At 49.4% G+C, this 17,377-nt stretch overlaps 1 protein-coding gene across 1 annotated transcript; it reads left to right on the top strand.

Annotated features, from left to right (window-relative positions):
• The first annotated feature begins 943 nt into the window (after window positions 1–943).
• RHOV (ras homolog family member V) lies at window positions 944–8,006 on the top strand. The gene is made up of 3 exons (XM_061462292.1): window positions 944–1,466; window positions 4,804–4,862; window positions 5,175–8,006. The coding sequence occupies exons 1-3, from the start codon at window positions 1,271–1,273 to the stop codon at window positions 5,613–5,615; spliced, it is 696 nt and encodes a 231-aa protein (XP_061318276.1). The 5' UTR covers window positions 944–1,270; the 3' UTR covers window positions 5,616–8,006.
• Window positions 8,007–17,377: the final 9,371 nt, after the last annotated feature.

Genomic DNA, 17,377 nt, shown 5'->3' with positions numbered 1-17,377 from the left:
CTTTCTGCCTCTTCTGGACCAGTTCGGCTGTCGCCTGGCTCTGAACCACTGGAAAAAGCCAGTCTCATGCAAGCCAGTCGCTTGAGTTAGGAGCCACACACTGCAGCAAGACTGGCACATGTTTTAGCAGCAGTATAGTTTATAATACCATCCCCCATCTTTTGTAGCTATAGAAATTTAAGGTTGTGCCAGTAAAAACACAGAAAAGGTTAATTAAAGCAAACTGCTAGAGAAAACTGCAGAGAAAAAAAAACACCTTGCTGTTCCCAGGAAGCTTGTCTCCAAAGAGTGGACATGCTTTCTCCAGCCAAGACTCTTGAGCCTGAGGGGTTGGAGTGCTTGTGGCCTTCTGTCAACCATGGGAAAAAGCATTTTAGGCTGTGCCTGACCTAAAGATGGCTTCTCCAGTTTAGCATTAATAGAAGTGCAACATCTGGGGAGCTTCTTAGCGTGGATGCAAACCACAGTGAGACACACTCGGGAACTGCTAATCAATGGCTCTTTGCAGCATGAGCTTGCCTAGTGCAGACAGATCTCCTTTGCTGAGAGCACAAGGAAGGATATCATGTAGCTGAATTGGGGGCACTCATCATGGCTGGAGTTCAGCTCCTCCATTAGGAAACAGCTCCACTTTCAAAGCTGGTGTTGCAATGATCGGTCTTGTCCTCATTAATACTTTCCCTCTAGTGTTTTCAATTACTTGGCAGTGTTACACTGGGGTGCAGTGGTTGCTGTGATAGCGTGGTCACATCTCTCCTTTTAAGTGGTGTGCTCCCACTCTTCTGTTTGTTTAGTCGTACTGCTTTAGCCAGTGAGCTCCTCAGGGCAGGGAAACATAAATAAAAAGGAAATAATTGCATCAGTGCTGCTTCTTTTGATAAGGGGGGGAGCGCGGTGACGGGAGGGGATGTGCACGGATGGACCTGTGCACAGCACGGAGCACGGCCTGCCTCCTGCCGGGATGCCGGGAGCAGGCGCTGCTCGGGGACGGGTGCACCCCGGGAGGAGGTGGCCGAGCCGGGGCGGGCAGTGCCAGGCTCCCTCCCGTTGGGGCGGTCCGGGGCGGGCCTAGGGAAATGGAGCGGGTTTTGGGCGCGGGGCGGCAGGTGTAGCGATGAGCAGCGGTGCTGGGCGGGCTGGAGCGCTTGGTCCCGCACTGCACCCCCGACAACAGCCCCGGCAGCAGCGCGCCCGCCCGGGCATGGCATTGGCCCCGCCGCGCCGCTCTCCGCGCTGAGACCCCGGACCCACCGCTACCGGTACCGGTGCGATGCCGCCTCAGGAGCTCCTGGACTACTCGCCCGCCCTGCGGAGACACAGCCCCCCCCGGGGCAGCGGCCCGGAGCTGGGCATCAAGTGCGTGCTGGTGGGCGATGGCGCCGTGGGCAAGACCAGCCTGGTCGTCAGCTACACCACCAACGGGTACCCCGACGAGTACCAGCCCACCGCGCTCGACACCTTCTCCGGTAGGCGCCCGGCGGGGCGAGGCGCAGTGATGCCGGTAGCCGGCGGCGGGGGGTCCGGTGGGGCGGGCAGCGCCCGGTGTCGGTGAGGGTGGAGGGTGGGCACAGCCCGAGACATAGAGCCCCGCAGTCCGCACCAGCGCTCAGATGTTCAGTGCACTTACCGGGTGGGAGTGCTGCGTTTGTGTGTCAACGGGGCATGGAATGGTTTGTGTTGGAAGGGACCTTAAAGTTCATCCAGTTCCAACCCCCTGCCACCGGCAGGGACACCTTCCACTAGTGCAGGGTGCTCCAAGCCTCGTCCAACCTGGCCTTGAGCACTGCCAGGGATGGGGCATCCACAGCTTCCCTGTCAAGTTGGCTTGAGAGTGCTATGAAACTGAACACCTTCCTGGTCTTGTGGTGTTATTATGACTGAAGAGAAGTGGGCTGATTTTTGTTAGTGTGGGGGTTTTTTAGCTTCAGAAATATCACAGCATTGCACTGTAGACTTTCTACCTTCAACTGGTACTCAGAAAAACATCCTTTTCCCCACATGTCCTAATGTGGCTAATGAAGTTAGCATTGAACAGAACTTCCAAAAAAGTTGAAGAGCTTTAAGTCTGGCTAGAATTCCCCTCCCTATTAGTTGATGAGCTCTCATTAGTCTCCAGTTTTGTAAATGCTATCTTTGTTCTCCTTCCCCTCTTTGGGCTCCAATTTCTAGTATAAACCCCTGGAAATTACAAAGCCCTTTGAAAGATTTCTGATCTTCATTTGCTATGAAGAAACACAACAGTATATGACAGTATAGATCGGTAGATTACAGATGGGCTCAGGTCAGACCAGGAACGAGACATCGCATGTGTCATAGTCTCATGGGTTCTTAGAGGGAGTGTTCTGTTTGTCTGAATGTCCCCCCAGTTGCTCACTCTTGCACTGGGAATTGATTTGCCTTGACACTCGCCAAGCTCTCATGCTGTCACTTGAAGGAAATGACCAGGGAACATCCTGCTGTTCAAGGTCCAGCAGCCCTTTGGGAACAGATGTAAGGAGCTCTTGAGTCCTCCAAGGGAAGGGTTACTGCTCTCTCTGCTCCTTTCACATTGATGTGTATGGTTTGGGCTAAAAGAAGCTTGAAATTACTGTAGATTAGCCTCCACACTCTCTGAAAGGGTAAACCCATAATAAAACAACCCAGGAAGGTGGAGGCAGCAGGAGTTCCGAGACTGCCCGATTAGTGGTAAGTAATTTGAAGAGGGTTTAGCTCCACTCTCAATGTCCAGGTACCAGTCCTGACTTCCAGAGGTGCATAGGATTTGCAACTGATAGAAATAAAAACCATTAAAAATGGGTCTCTGAGGTTCACTTTCTGCTTATTGGGAGAACAGAGACTTTTCCCTTCCCACCTCTACTCAAGCTGGATAACCTTGAAGAAAATCCCTCCCTTGATTCACAAATTACAGTTCAGGATCCATTTCAGAAACTTCAGCCCAATTCCCTCCACTCTTAGGGAATACCTGCAGCTACCAAGAGAACTGAGCAGTTCACATCTTAACCTTATTCCTGGTTTGGGGATGGTAATTCCAAGGGTAAGACAGGAGAAAGCCTCGCATTATGAGGAGAACAGCTCTGGGACTGTGACCCAGCCACATCTTTCTGGGTGCTACCTCCTGCTGGATGTCCCTGGCAAGTAGAGCAGCCTTGAGTGAAACGTGTACCTGGTGACCTTTCTCCACCAGGCTATCCTGTTCTGCCAGCCCTGTGCTGTTGTACCGAAATCCAGCCTCATCCCCAGGGTGTGGACCTCCTGAGGGTGGTGTGTGGAGGGCTGTTGCTAGCGTAGCTGAGGCTTGCAGCAGATAGAGCAAAACTTTGTGCAAGTGCTGGAGCAGCAGGTAATACATGTGGTGCCTTTCTTCTGAAGACGGTGCAGAGATGCTAATTCCTTCTCTCGGTGCACTTGTGAGACAGAAGAAACCAGATACTAGAAAGGCAAATGCCCAGTGGCTTGAAGATCAAGTCAGGATCTAGCAGGTTCTTTGATGAGGAACAGGTTTCTCTTCCTCCTCTGGGGCAGATATGGTAACATCCCAACTGTTTCCCAGTCACAAGGAAGCACTGACTTTCAGCTGTGCTGCAGCGAGGAGTGGCCCTGTGCTGGACGCACCCATCCCTTCCTTTCTCCTTGTCTCAGTCTCCCACCAAACTTCAGTTCATCTTTCACCTGTATTTCTCTCCTTCTCCCCAGAGTGCTTTCAGGGAGGAGGCTTTCCTCAGGAGCTTTTGTTAAACTCTCCAAGTCAGTTGTTTCTATCACTTTTCTCACCTGAATAATTGTTTTAAGAATCACAAAGAGATTGAGCCTGCTTTTGTTTTGGGTCTTTTTTTTTCCCTGTTGTTTAAACAAAAAGGACAATAAAGCCTCCTCCTTGTGCACAGCAGTGGAGTTTAGCTAGCTCATGTTAAGTGCCAGCCATTGTCACCAAACTTAGCCAGGATGCCCACCTCTATTCCTCAGAGCTCAGCCCCATCCACCTTGTTCAAGTGCTTTCCAGCTCCCCCAGCCCTCTTCTCGTTTTCCTCAGTCCCTAGCCAGTCTCTGGGGTGTCTGTGAACTTAGACATCTAACAGTTTCATTCCAGATTTCCATCAGAGGTCCTGCCAGCCCTCATTCTGAGTCAGCTGATACCACATGAAGGCTTAGTGTGATTAGGGAGTGAAATGAGAGCAGACCTTACCTGTGTAACTCAGCAGTTTTCCAGCGTGGGGATAGTCTCTGAAGGGGATTTCACTCATCACTGTTTCCTCTTTCCTTTATAGCTTCTTCATTTCCAAGTTGGGTTTGGGTCTTGCTTTTCTTTAGCTAGGGCACTCACAGAAACACTTATATATATAAATTCAGCCAAATTTCTGTCCTGGATGGGACAAATCTCCAGTAGCGTGTGTAATGGAGACCTATTTGAGCTTCTACCCTTGGTCAAGAAGATAGGAGCATATGTGCTTTCTTGGATTGTGGAAAAAGAACAGCAAATTGTTCTCAGGGCACTCTTTGACTGAGGGCTCTTCTTCCCTGGAGAAGCAGTTGTCCAGTAATATGAAACTATAGAAGAGCCCAAACCACCTGAGGGCTAAGCAAATCAGAAAGTCTGTTGAGGGTCTTTTAATGTTCCCAGTGCAACCTTCAGCTGTTTCAGTAAGGTTTGGGAGGATGCTCAGTGAGGAGGGCAGACTTGAGTGACTTCAGGGAGTCTGTTCAGTGGGATACAAACCAGAGTGCTCTGGGGAAAAGCCTGTATGAATGTATGTGTGTGAGCTGGGCAAATCTCTCAGACTCATCCTTACTCTCTTTCTGCTACAGTGCAAGTCCTGGTGGATGGAGCCCCAGTCCGGATCCAGCTGTGGGACACTGCTGGACAGGTAAGCTCTACCAATAGCTGTCATCTCTGCTCCTGTGGGAGAGGGACTGTTAGCAGGCTTTTCAGGAAGGCAGTATTTAACTGGGAAGGAAGGAAGGCAATGCACTAGTCCAGCTTTAGCCATTTGCTGATGTGGCAGTCACAGAGGGGTGAATGTGTCTGAATCTTGTGTCTGAACCATGGCATGGCCAAGTCAGCACAATGAGGGAGTTGCTGTCTTATCTAATGTGTGGAAAAGACGCTGCAGCATCGTGCTGTTAGGAGATCAGTCCAATAAAGACTTTTTTCTTTCCCCTCCTTCCATTTCCTACAGGAGGACTTTGACTGTTTGCGCTCGCTTTGTTACCCTGACACCGACGTCTTCCTTGTCTGCTTCAGCGTGGTAAATCCAAGCTCCTTTCAGAACATTACTGAGAAATGGATCCCTGAGATACGAACTCACAACCCCCGGGCACCAGTGCTGCTAGTGGGGACACAGGCAGACTTGCGGGACGATGTCAATGTCCTCATCAGCCTGGATCGCTACCATGTGAAGCCTGTGCCCCGGCCTCAGGCAGAAGGTCTAGCTGATAAAATCCGGGCTGAAGCCTACCTGGAATGCTCAGCACTGACTCAGAAGAACCTCAAAGAAGTTTTTGACATGGCCATTGTCAGTGGTGTTGAGCACAAAGCACGGCAGGAAAAGAAGATGACTGCCAAAGGTATCAAAACTCTCTCCAAGTGCCGCTGGAAGAAGTTTTTCTGCTTTGTCTGAAGCTGCTTTGGGGAGGGGAAGAAACACCTATGCCAGTATTGGCTCTGCACCTTCTTGGAGGGACTGCTCCTATGGCCCCAGTGAGGAGGGTATGATAAGCTGCTGGGCTTGGAAACCTGGCTCTTGCTGGGTTACAGTATCAGATGCCTAGGAGACACTAACTGGATTTCCATTGTGCTGGGATGTGGAATGGTCCAGGCAGCTATAAGTACCTGCTGGACATGTCTGTAGTGTCCCAGACTAATGGGAGCCTTTCATACATCACAACTCAGTACCCCAGAACAGGCAGGTTCCTTACATTGTTCAGAATTACCAGTTTTCTGTCTGAGGCTATCACACAGAGTTCTGATGCAGCAAAATAAACGTGAGGGACTTGTGAAGTCTGCCTATGTTTTGGCTGATTTACAGGCTTGGGAGAGAGTAGTGCAGTGGCAGTTACAGGCAACTGCCAAGTGATCAGACATGGGCTGCAGAGTTTGTAATGAGAGATTTGGGATCCCCCCTCTGATTCTGCTTGCCAAGATAGGTACAAGTCATTGGGCTGTGAAAAAGCAGCGCTCACTCTTAAAGGCCCTGTGTTGTGAGCTCCCTTGAGAAGGTTTTCCCATATAAAAGCCATTAGCAGGCACTGGGAGCTACAGTAATTCTTTAAGCAAAATACTCTCCGAGAGGATTCTGTAGTCCATTGGATGCCAGTGCTATAGTCCTGTCTGTAGAGGCAGTCATGAACTTGGGGACCTATTTTGAAAGGCCTTGTGTGTGTGTGTGGTGTTTGGAAAGAAAGAACAGTTAAGGAACAGTGATGAGTGGCTCTCTCTGTCTAGCAGAGACAAAACCGTCAGCAAAGGGTTTATAACAGTACCAAGGGGTGAAAGGTGGATGGAGAGCCATGCATGTAATGTGAGAAGAATGTAATGAGAGAAGGAAAAAAAGGGAGGGAATAAAAAGGGAAAAGAGAGATGGAAGGAAGAAAGGGAGATGGAGAAGGAAAGAAGAATGAACATTGTTAAATGAAAGTTGTGATTCTACTTAGTTGAGATGCTAATATTCAGGGAATCTTGCAGGGACCTGAAAATTTGCTCATGATCCCAATTTCAAAGTAATGTTGTCCATACATTAAGTTCTGAATCAGAAGGAGGGGGTTGTAATGAGAAAGTTTCTCTTGGTCAGTAAACCCCTCAATTTCAGATCTATGCAGGAGAACAGAATGTACTTTGTACGGTTCTTCCTAAGGCTGCAGAACAGGAATGAAGGGCTCAGGGCTTCTTTCCATTGTGCTTCCCTTTCTTAAAAGTCACTGTTTGATCTGTTGAAATCAAAAGCAAAGGAAATCCATAAAGTTGCTGCCAGAGGAAAACATTCACTATGTTTGCTCTGTTCCGCTCTCACCTGTTTCCCATGGGATTCATTTCCCAGTGGGTCTTTTCACATTTTATTACAGAACTTGCATCAATTTCTCAAACTTCTTTCACAGAGGCATTTTGTTCTGGTTTATGTAGCAGAGAGCATGACAGGTCTGTCAGCCAATGCTTTCAATACTCGGGGTGTTCTCTGCATCTGGCCATGGCCCATCACTTTGGGAACACTCTGGAGAAGGTGACATAGCTGTGGGTTGTTTGCCCTGCGCCAAAAGCAAGCATTCTTGAGCTAGTGGGCCTGTGAAAAGAAAACAAAGTAATGCAGTATGGTTCTGGATACAAACAAATGCCTGCAACTGTCTCACAACCATTTCCCTTTGTGGTGCAGCTCATGTAGTTCCTAGGACATGAGACAAGCTTGCTGTCTGCATGGGCAGTATCACAGTGTGAAAGAGGAGGGCAGGTCTTGTAAAGGGAAGTAGCTCACAGCCTTGGAGCTGCTTGTAGGGTGGAGCCTAGAGACCTGGAAAGGATGGTGTGGCAAAAAGAGCTGAATGTTGAGTCCCCCAGCTGAAATGCCGTCAGTGAGGGTTCAGTGAGGAGTCCCAAGAGATGGGGAGTACACAGGTGGTAGCTAGAAGTGTTACAGGTGTGTCCTACACACCTATAACAGGACATCACTTACAGGGCTCTCACTCAGCAGTGCATCCCTACATGTATTTCTTACCTGGACAGGCACCTTTGCTGTATCACTAGTTCAGTTTGTCTGTTGGGTCTTTATGCATTTCTTTAGCCTTTGAGACCGGCGGCTGTGGTGTGGCCTGCAAAGGAGCACATCATACCCCTATGGAGCAGCTCCATGGGTGGGAAGAACACCAGCCTTCCTTCTGCTGAGGAGAGCAAGGGTTGTGCTGCAGTAGCTTGGTATGAAACAGGGATTATTTCATTCTGGAAAAGAAACAGAGAGCTGCTTTCTTCCTCTGCGATTGTGTCTAATATTTGTTCAAATAAATTCTTTTTTTAATGTCCATAATTTGTGTTTGGAATTTGTAAATTGCAATGAGTGCAAAACAACCTGGGCTTTAAGATTCAGAAGGAGTTACTCCATTTTACTGACACTGGTATACAAGAGAAATTGCCCCACTTTTCCCTCTATGTCCTAACCCCCACTAGCAATGGTAAAAATCCTCTCATAGCTGAAACCTTCCAAGATCCACCTATTGCCTCAGTTCATTTTCCAGTCCCTCAGCAGCTGCTCAGGGTGGAGGCTGCCGAGGGGGATGGAGCAGCAAATATGCAATGCTTTCAGTGCCTCTCCCCAGAAGCAACCATCCAGGGACCAGCCAGGAGGCCCTCCCAACACTCACTGAGACAAGCCCATGTAGGGTTTGCATTTGGAACATTAATAACAGCATGCTGCTCTGTCATTAGGCCGGTGAGTAATTCAGGGACCAGCTTTATTCAACTTACCTTAGTAGTTAAAACTGCTCAAGTGCAGGAAAAATCTGTCTGTGCCACATAGGGCACAAAGGCTCTATCTAGGACAGCTCACAGGACATCCTTTCAGCCCTATCATCAGCACTACAGGTAGGCTGGGTCTCCTACGCGTCCACATCTGGGTCTCCATAGCTGCTCAAAGGCAAAGGGCTGGGAAGGGAGGCTGCTGGGGCAGTTCAGCAGGGAGGTACGAAAGGAAATGGACAAAAATCACAGTGTAGCAGAGGTAATGAGCAAATGTGATTCAGAAGCTAGAAGGGAATGGGAAATTACTGCTGATAACACACAATGTGCGAGCTGTCCTCCTGCAGTCTGCTCTTTGCTGGATGTGAAACAACCTGAGGGATTATTTGGAGCCAGCTCCCAGCTTTGCAGCTTCCCAGCATTAAAGCTTACAGAAAACCTGTGAATGGAAATAGCAGCAAAGTGTGAATTAACTTTACGGTGAGTGAGTCATCCCACTGAGCCATATCCTGCCATGTGCACAATAAGCACCCTAAAACTCTGTGAAACCCATGAACAAAGCTGAGCGCTGGGGGCTGGGGGTGAATCCATCTCATTAAATGGAGTGTCCTACCAAAGTCACCCAAGGCATCTTTAAAGCCTTGCTCTAGTGCTTTCCATGCTGCAGTACTGCACCTGTGTTGCTACCTGGCTCTCGTACAGTTTGGGCTTGTTTCTGCCTTGCAGTGCTGCTTGACCAACCTGTATTTTCAGATGATGCTGAGAGTACAGGAGGGTTCCTGGGAGACTGTTGCTAACACAAACCACCCCACCAGGCTGGATGAAGCTAGCCAAGCCCATTACTACGCCAGCACAATTGACTGAGTGTCACTTACGTTAATGCCAGAGAGGATCCTTATGATTAGTTGATCTGACTTGCTCCATAGCGCAAAGCTCAGCATCAAATGTTAAAACACACCGATGTGCCTATAGCTACCCTATAGAAACTCTCTAGTACCTTCTTTCTTGCTCAAGGTGTCTGACTTGGATCAGCAGACTCCTGCATCCAAGAGAGTACCTCACCAGGGCTTTTCCACCAGCTGAAGCAACGCTGCAGGTACTTCAATACAGGTCTGCACCATGGTGTGTACTTCTGCATGAAGGTGTTGTGTTAGCTGCCACTCTCTGCTGCTGTCTCCAAAGATGCTGAGCTCAGGTGTCAGCAATAGTAGGAACACGGTGTGGAAAGGACCCTTTTGATTCCTTTCTCTGTACGTAGCACACCCTAAATGAGCTGAGCTGTGCCAAGAAGGTTCCCAGCTTTCCCAAGCTTCCACTTAACCCTAACTGGGAATTAATCCCCAAAATAATACCAAGTTTCGTCTGACTCAACAGAGCTTCTGCAAATGCCAGAAGGGCAAGTCTGAAAGGTCCCTTCAGGAGACCTTCATGCCCTGTAGGTTATGTCCTATTTACTTTGAAGGGCCAGGCTGAATTATTACCAGGTCAGGAGAACACATGAGTCCAGCAGCAGGAACCTGGTGGTGCTTGAACACTGCTGAAACGCAATTACACGGGAATGGCATCCTCCCCCATTTCCTGCAGAGGTATGACTGTGTTAACAACCTTATCACCTTAACACCCCCCAATTTAATCCTCAGGTGCTAACTGGCTGTTCTTTCCAGATTGCTCCAAATTCAATGCTGTTTATCGATTAGGAACCCATTTCCAGCTTGGAAGCAGGGCCTGGTTTGACTTTTCTCAGCTGTAGTGGCAGCTAAGTAGTCTGCTTCAGCTTTGCTCCTAATGCTTTCCTGCCCCTGGTTTGGGTTAGATTGGTTCCCTCCTGCAGTCCTCTCTGTGGCCTTGCAAAGAGCAGTGTGGGAATGCCGGAGGAGCAGTAGTGAGCAGAGGCACTGCTCTGACAGGCACTGGCACCACAAGAAACGTTTGTCCTCCTGCAACCTATGCTTCAATCGGACTGCTGCTGTTCCAACCCTGCCGAGTCCTCTGTGCCCGCAAGGCTGTCCTTGGCCTGCTTGGTCTGCGTAAACATCTCTGCTCTCCTTTACGCTTGGAGCCATGCTAAATTGCTAGGTAGTGGGCCTGGGAGATCATAGAATCATGCAATGATTTGTGTTGGAAGGGACCTTAAAGCTCATCCAGTTCCAACCCCCTGCCACAGGCAGGGACACCTTCCACTAGAGCAGGTTGCTCCAAGCCCCATCCAACCCAGCCTTGAACACTGCCAGGGATGGGGCAGCCACAGCCTCTCTGGGCACCCTGTGCCAGCACCTCAGCACCCTCACAGTGAAGAACTTCTTACTAGTATCTAATCTAAATCAGTTTAAAGCCATTCCCCCTTGTCCTATCACTACATGCCTGTGTCAAAAGTCCCTCTCCAGATTTCTTGTAAACCCCCTTTAGGTACAGTAACTGTTGTAAGGTCTCTCTGTAGCCAATAAAGCATTTATACAAATGAGCCACTCAAATTTTACCATATGGCTCCAAGACTGTCCTCCTGTACTGGAGGATGCTGGTCAATATCCAACTCCCAGTCTGCATCTGCTCCCAGAAGAGGAATCAAAGAGCTGGCCCAGCCAGCACCTGGGCCTCCTGGAAGCTGCTTACTCATGCCTCTGTGGAGTCCAGCCCTGGGCTCTCCGTTCCCACCGTATAAATACAGCATTGTACTTGCAAAGACCTATTGCACAAGAGCGCAGGGTATGTTTCAACGTATCCCTGAGACAGGTTCCCTGTGCTGCAGCCCCACGTGATCCCAGTTCCCAGGGTGACACCATGCCCTTTCCAGCTCTGGGACTGAGCTGCTCAGCATCCAAACCTGCTGGACTTGTTCTGGAAGAGCAGGAGGAGACGTGGGTCCCATCCTCCCCCTCCATCCCCTTATCCCCAGCGCTGCCCCTGGGGCAGTGTTGTGAACTGAAATACTCTGGTTTCTGCTGCTATGGAGGAACATCAGGTGCGGGGAAATCTGGCTCGGGGACAAGTTTCACCACGAGTCACTGAGCCAGGCTTTTCTTTCCCATGAGATAATCTTGGGCGGGGCAGACAATCTCTTAAAATTAAAATACAATGAAAATACACGGGCTTCCCAGGGCTTAGGGTAAATCTCTCTTTCCTTGTTTTCTCAGAAAGCAAGCCAGGCACTTCTGAAACCTTCCCCAGGCTTGTGGTGCACAGAGAAGAGCAACAGCCTTGGAGCCAGCCCTGGCTTCCTGTTCAGGGGATGAGGCCCGCTGCTCTCTCCAGAGCCCACTCTGTTGGTGGCAAGGGTGGAAGAGCTCAGCCTCCCGTGGAGGAACATCCACAGTCCTGCAGAGGAGGGTGGATGGGAGGCTCATGAGTCAAGCATGGAGAGCAAAGCCCCTTCTTACAGCACCCCTGAGGCTGTGCTGCCACTATTGTGCTGGTGGAGCTTGCTGGTGGGGACAGCGCTGGTGATTTATAAGTGGCCACATACACGTGAATGCTTGTGCTGATGGTGCCATCACTGCTGTTAAACTCAGGGCACTCAAGTCAAAGATTCATTGGTTGGTTCTGGTTGGAAGGGACCTTAAAGCTCACCCAGTTCCAACCCCCTGCCATGGGCAGGGACACCTTCCACTAGAGCAGGCTGCTCCAAGCCCATCCAGCCTGGCCTTGAACACTGCCAGGGATGGGGCAGCCACAGCTTCTCTGCACACCCCGTGCCACTGTCTCTCTTACCACCTTCACAGTGAAGAATCTACCATTTATCTGTGAATTACATGGGCCTGCTCTTCCTCCACCATCCCTTAAGTGTCTCGCCCTGCCGCCAAGCTTAGTCCTAAGCTTCTCCTGGTGAGCACCTGCTTGTGTAGCTCAGTGGCAGCAGGGACGGAGGGAGAAGCCAGGGACGTAGCCAGGACCTCGCTGGCGGCGAGCCTCAACACCCCAGCCCTGCACACCGAGGTGCGTTCTCATCCAGAGGGGAAAGTCAGCATCACGTGCTGAGCGGGCCCGCCGTGGGAGGATTCGGTTGTCCCGGCAGCGGCCGCATCCCTGCGGGGATAAACGGGAGAGAGAGGCTGGGAAAATGCTGCCGGAGCAGCGCCGATGGGTTCGGGGCGGTATTGCAGAGCCGCTCCCCTGCAGCAAGCCCTGTGCTGGGAGCGCAGCGTGCCCGGGGACAGCGGCTGGTGCCTGCCGCTGCCGCAGCCGCTGCGATGGCTGGGACTGCTCTCGGCAGCGCTGGGGCAGGCCGGGAGGCAGGAGGAGCACCCGGCTACGGGCAGAGCTTCAGAAACTGCGCATTCATCTTCCCTGCCAGTAAAGCAGAGAGCGCCCGGGGCTGCCCGATGACGCACGGCACACCTGAGATCATGTTCATGGGAATAGACCCGTGAGAGACAGCGAGAGGAAGAGTCAGGGAAACTCTCCCAGCGCTTCAGTCGGTGTCAGCATTCACGGGGCAGATTTCACAAGATAAACAAAAAGCCTTTAATAACCGCACTGCAGGGAGGCTTTGAAACCCTGTGGAACCTCTGCCAGGAAAGAGGAGCAGCAGTCTCCTTGCAGAGCACTGATGCCACCAGCCAGCCAGAGACTTGGCAGCCACAGAGCTAAAGAGCTTGCAAAAACCAAAGCGTAAAGATGTGAGTGTGGGTACCCGAGCTGTACTCCCAGCTGTGGATAGCAATACACATGGTGCTATATATAGCACAGATGAATATTCATTCCTCTTGCTAAGGGGTTTTAATTACATGAAGCAGATGAAAGATGTCAGCCACCCTTGAATATTATCTGGGCAGCAGTGTATAATGTGAAGGGAGGGTAGGAGAGGATACCTAATGCTCTTGTATAGCATATCTTCTATATAGTGATATCTTCTATAGGATGATTTGGTTTGTTTCTATTTATAAGCCACATAGATTTGTACAATAACAAGAGTTATCAGCATCTAGCAGTAAAGTCTTACATGTACGAGACTCCTGTCAAGGGATGCTAAGCCTGAAACACAGGCACCAATAAAATACAACCATAGCTTAGGAGGAACAGGACATCCTGCAGCACCTGGTTGCCTGCCTTATGAGTACCAGTTACAGCAGCATCCTACCTTTCCATGCAGTGCATTTATTCACTATCTCCAGACAGTGAATAAATGATACAGACAGATGATAAAGACACTGCATTAGATGCTGGGAGAAAGGGTAAGTATAATACAGTTCAGGCCAGCAGAAACCTGGAAGTGCTAACCCAGGCTTTAACATCACTTCCCTGTGTTTTGGGTGAAGGACTTTCCCTTTTCCATTTCTAAAAGGGAGTTCCCTCCTCTTCACGCACATTTATTAACTGGTATTCACAGGGTGCCATAGTAGGGGAAGGGTTATTGCCAGGAACATCACAGTGTCCTCAAAATGGGACAAAAGCTCTGAGATGTGTCCAGACACCAGCCTCCAGAGGGAACTGGAAAACCAAACTCCGGTTGTAGCTCCAGCTCTGGGGTTCAGACAATTAATGGAGAACAGAGTGAATGTCTCCAGTTTTCAGAGCTGCTGAAGGAATCATGGAGCCCCATGGTCTGGAAAAACAGGAGATGATTAAAAGGAAGCCCTATGCATATTGCTACTTAAATGGTACGTATGCCACCTTGGTGATGTGGAGGGAGAAGAGGAAGAATAAAACATGGTGTCTTCGTATAGTTCACACTATCAAGTCCCCAGACAAAAATAAAGAGATGGACCCAAAATGCAGGATGTGGGACATTCATTCTCTGCTGCTTCCACCCACCATGCAGCAGCAGGAACCATTCCCAAACAAGGAACAGTCACACTGGAGTCCAGCATTCCTCCTGCCTCATCTGGACAAATAGCCAGTGAAGGGGTAGTTTTGCTGCTGCTGAGTATCAGTGCTGACTTCACTGGTGCTGCCCTTCCCTGTTTATTGGCACCTGCTGGAAATCTCTGGCCACATCTGTAGTGTAAATAATTGCAGCCTCCCAGCAAGAAAGGATGAGGGGGCAGCACCAGCATTTAAATGCTACAAATGGGACTCTACAGCAGGTACCAGTTGCTCTTCCATAAACTCCTTTCTATAGGAGCATGCAAGAGTAGGAAGAGGCTGAGTCCTGCTCTCAACCCTCCATCCTAGAGCACAGCTTTATTGGTAATTAAAAACTGCATCTCAGCTTAATTTTCTTCCCACACTTGGCTGTACTCTATCTTACCCCCATCTCAGAGGCATGTCAGTCCTTTCATATCCTCACCGGAGTTCACAGGGGTTTGCCAGCATTAATCAGAGGCAATTACCTCTGCCTCTTTATGAAGGGATATCAGACCTGAGCCTGGGGTGACTCACTGCAAGATCGCTTCCCCCTGCAAGGTTCTCCCAGACATCTCCTTTGACTGGAGACTTCAGCTGCCTTTGGTCATTCCACACCTGGGAAGCTCTCCTGGTAAGGAGCAAGCCCCAACTACTATCCAGCCTTGTGTTCTCCACATCCCTTTCTTTTCACCTCAGCTGGTGGAACTGATATGAGGGTGAAGGGTCAGGAATTATCTAACCAACACTTTCACATTTTGGTAGATTAGCTTTTTCCACTGGATTTTGGGGTGGAACAGTCCTGTTTTGGTGATCACCCACTGCAACACAGCCAGGGCTTCAGGACCTGTCCTCAGCAGTGGGTCTTGATGAACCCTGGAGCAATCCAACCACACTGACCACTCCTGACTTGGATTCCCATCTTCCCCCTGAGAAGAAATGAGTCTCACCTTCAGCTCTCACTGAGCCCCGAAGGGCCCTGTCTGGAAGGAGATCCCTTTTGAGATCCCATGGCTCTGTGGGAAGGGAGATCCCTCAAAGGTGAACAGACCATTGGCTTCTTTCATTTAGGAGTGAAAGGACTTGTGGTTTCCTAGAGAGAAAGCTTTCTGTCCTAAAGAAATCCCAGGGCTCAGAGTGGGTCACAACAAAAATCTATGTTGGAATATTTGCCAGAAATCTTCCAAAGTAGTGGAAATACATGCCCCAGAGAAGAAGTGCAGTTTCAGCAAGCTGTAGCACTGGGGACGAAAGTGAAATCTATTGATATTATGCACAATATGAAGCAGATACTTTGTTACCAGTAGCATTGCTTCTACTTACTAATAAATAGTTTTGTTATCAAGCTCTATCTGCCAACACAGACCCTCTAGGAGTGTTGGCTGTAGAGATCCTCCCCGCTGAAGCCTGCATCAACCTCAGAGAGATCCTGACCCTGCAAATAAACCCTCAGGTGGCCCCGGCCCACTGACCTGCACTACCTACAGCACTCCAAGCATGAGTTTGCAGGAGAGCAAAAGAAATCTGGTGGTTTAAAAGCACACAAACTTCCAGCATAACCCCTCCAGCTGCTCAGGAAGCAGAACATTTCACACTGCATCTGCCATGCTACGAAATGGGGTTGAAGTATGAGTGATGAGATAGTGCTAGGATAGCTCTGTGAGGATCACTTTCATTCTAGTTCTTCCTTTTCCCTCCAAGAAGATAGGAGAGGTTTCTGCTGTTCTGCAATACTTTGGATGCACTGTCTGCAGATCTGGCTTTTGGGGGCTGCTGTGCAAAGACATTAGATTGGTGTTCTGGAGTCAAGAAGGGCAAACAAGGAGGAAGGAAAGAACTGGCTGAAAATAAACTAAAAGTCTCAACAAACAGAATGAAAGTCACTAAAGGATAATCTAGTCTTGTGCAGAAGAGCCAGAGCCCTCAATAACCCAGAGAGCTGGAAAAGGGCCTGCCTCTTGCAAGGACTGGGAAGTTCCTTGCAGGGGGACTCACCCCACACATTTGGGTGCTGCCCACAGAGTCCTGCGTTATCAGTGCTGACTGAGCAAGGTATGACGGCTTTACACAAAGCATTTTCCTATGAAATAAATAGTGCTCTGGGTGTAAGGAAGCTGCCCGGTCATAATATGCATTGCTGATTGCAAAGTTGCACAAGAAGCTGGTTCTGAAGTCAGCAAGAGCCACCCTGAAATGGCAGGGGCTGGCCAGGCAGCAGCTTATGTCCCAAAGAGTGCTCAAGATCGTGCTGAAAGCAGACTTATTTTCAAAGGCTGAACCTAAGCTTGGTGAGGAGAGAGGGAAAAGGGACATGAAGCAAAAAAGCACTCCTTAATGACACACACAGATGTGCTCAACTGTTGGCAGTGAGGGCAAAACAAGTGAGCTGCCACTTCCATCTCAGGCACTCCTGGTGACAGGGAAATCCTCTGATAATAGGGACAGATTTCCAGTGAGGAAAGCAGCCTTTTTATTGACTGGCACTTCCCTTTTTACTAACACCTCTTTTCATCTTCTTAGCCAGCATGTACATCCCTGGCTGTTGTTAAAAGGTGGACAATAGCCTCCTTACTGGTAGGAACTACCTTTGTGTTATGAAGAGGACAGGGACATGAAAAGCAGGCTTGTCTGAGAGGGCAAGCCTTTCCATCACAGCAAAACATTGTGGTGCATAACAGGCTGCAACAGCGTTTTGGTGCCCATTGTTCCTTTGCATAAAAGCCTTTGAATCGCAGTTTGTAATTATGGGAGCTGCACTGTGCACAGGTCCTCAGCTACTGATATGTTTATCAGTGGAACATCAATCTGACTTGCTTCCAGGAGGTTTTGATGGCATGGGGTCATGCTTGCATCAGCTAATAAACTCTGCAGAGATGGGATGATCTCTTTCTTTTGTATCTGTGAAGCAGAGAGCATCAATGGAGTCCCCATCCCTGATTTAAACAGCAATGATAATGTGTAAGACTTTAAAGCCTGGGGACTGGAGGGGCATTGCAAAGGTGCAGGGGTGCTTCCTGACAGTTTCAGGAGGTTGAAAACAGGGGCTTTTAAACTAAATCAACAAACAGATCTCACTATGCTAAAATACTTTTGTCATAAGAACACAAAGGTTTGCTTTCCTCTCACCATGTCTGGACTTTGGCTGAGTGACTTAGAAACTATCAG

This window comes from Pezoporus flaviventris, unplaced genomic scaffold (assembly GCF_033815535.1).
Source record: "Pezoporus flaviventris isolate CSIRO_AGI_PZ_B2104156 unplaced genomic scaffold, CSIRO_AGI_Pfla_v1 ptg000035l, whole genome shotgun sequence".
Classification (NCBI taxonomy): domain Eukaryota; kingdom Metazoa; phylum Chordata; class Aves; order Psittaciformes; family Psittacidae; genus Pezoporus; species Pezoporus flaviventris.
This window is presented reverse-complemented; position numbering and strand designations above follow the sequence as displayed.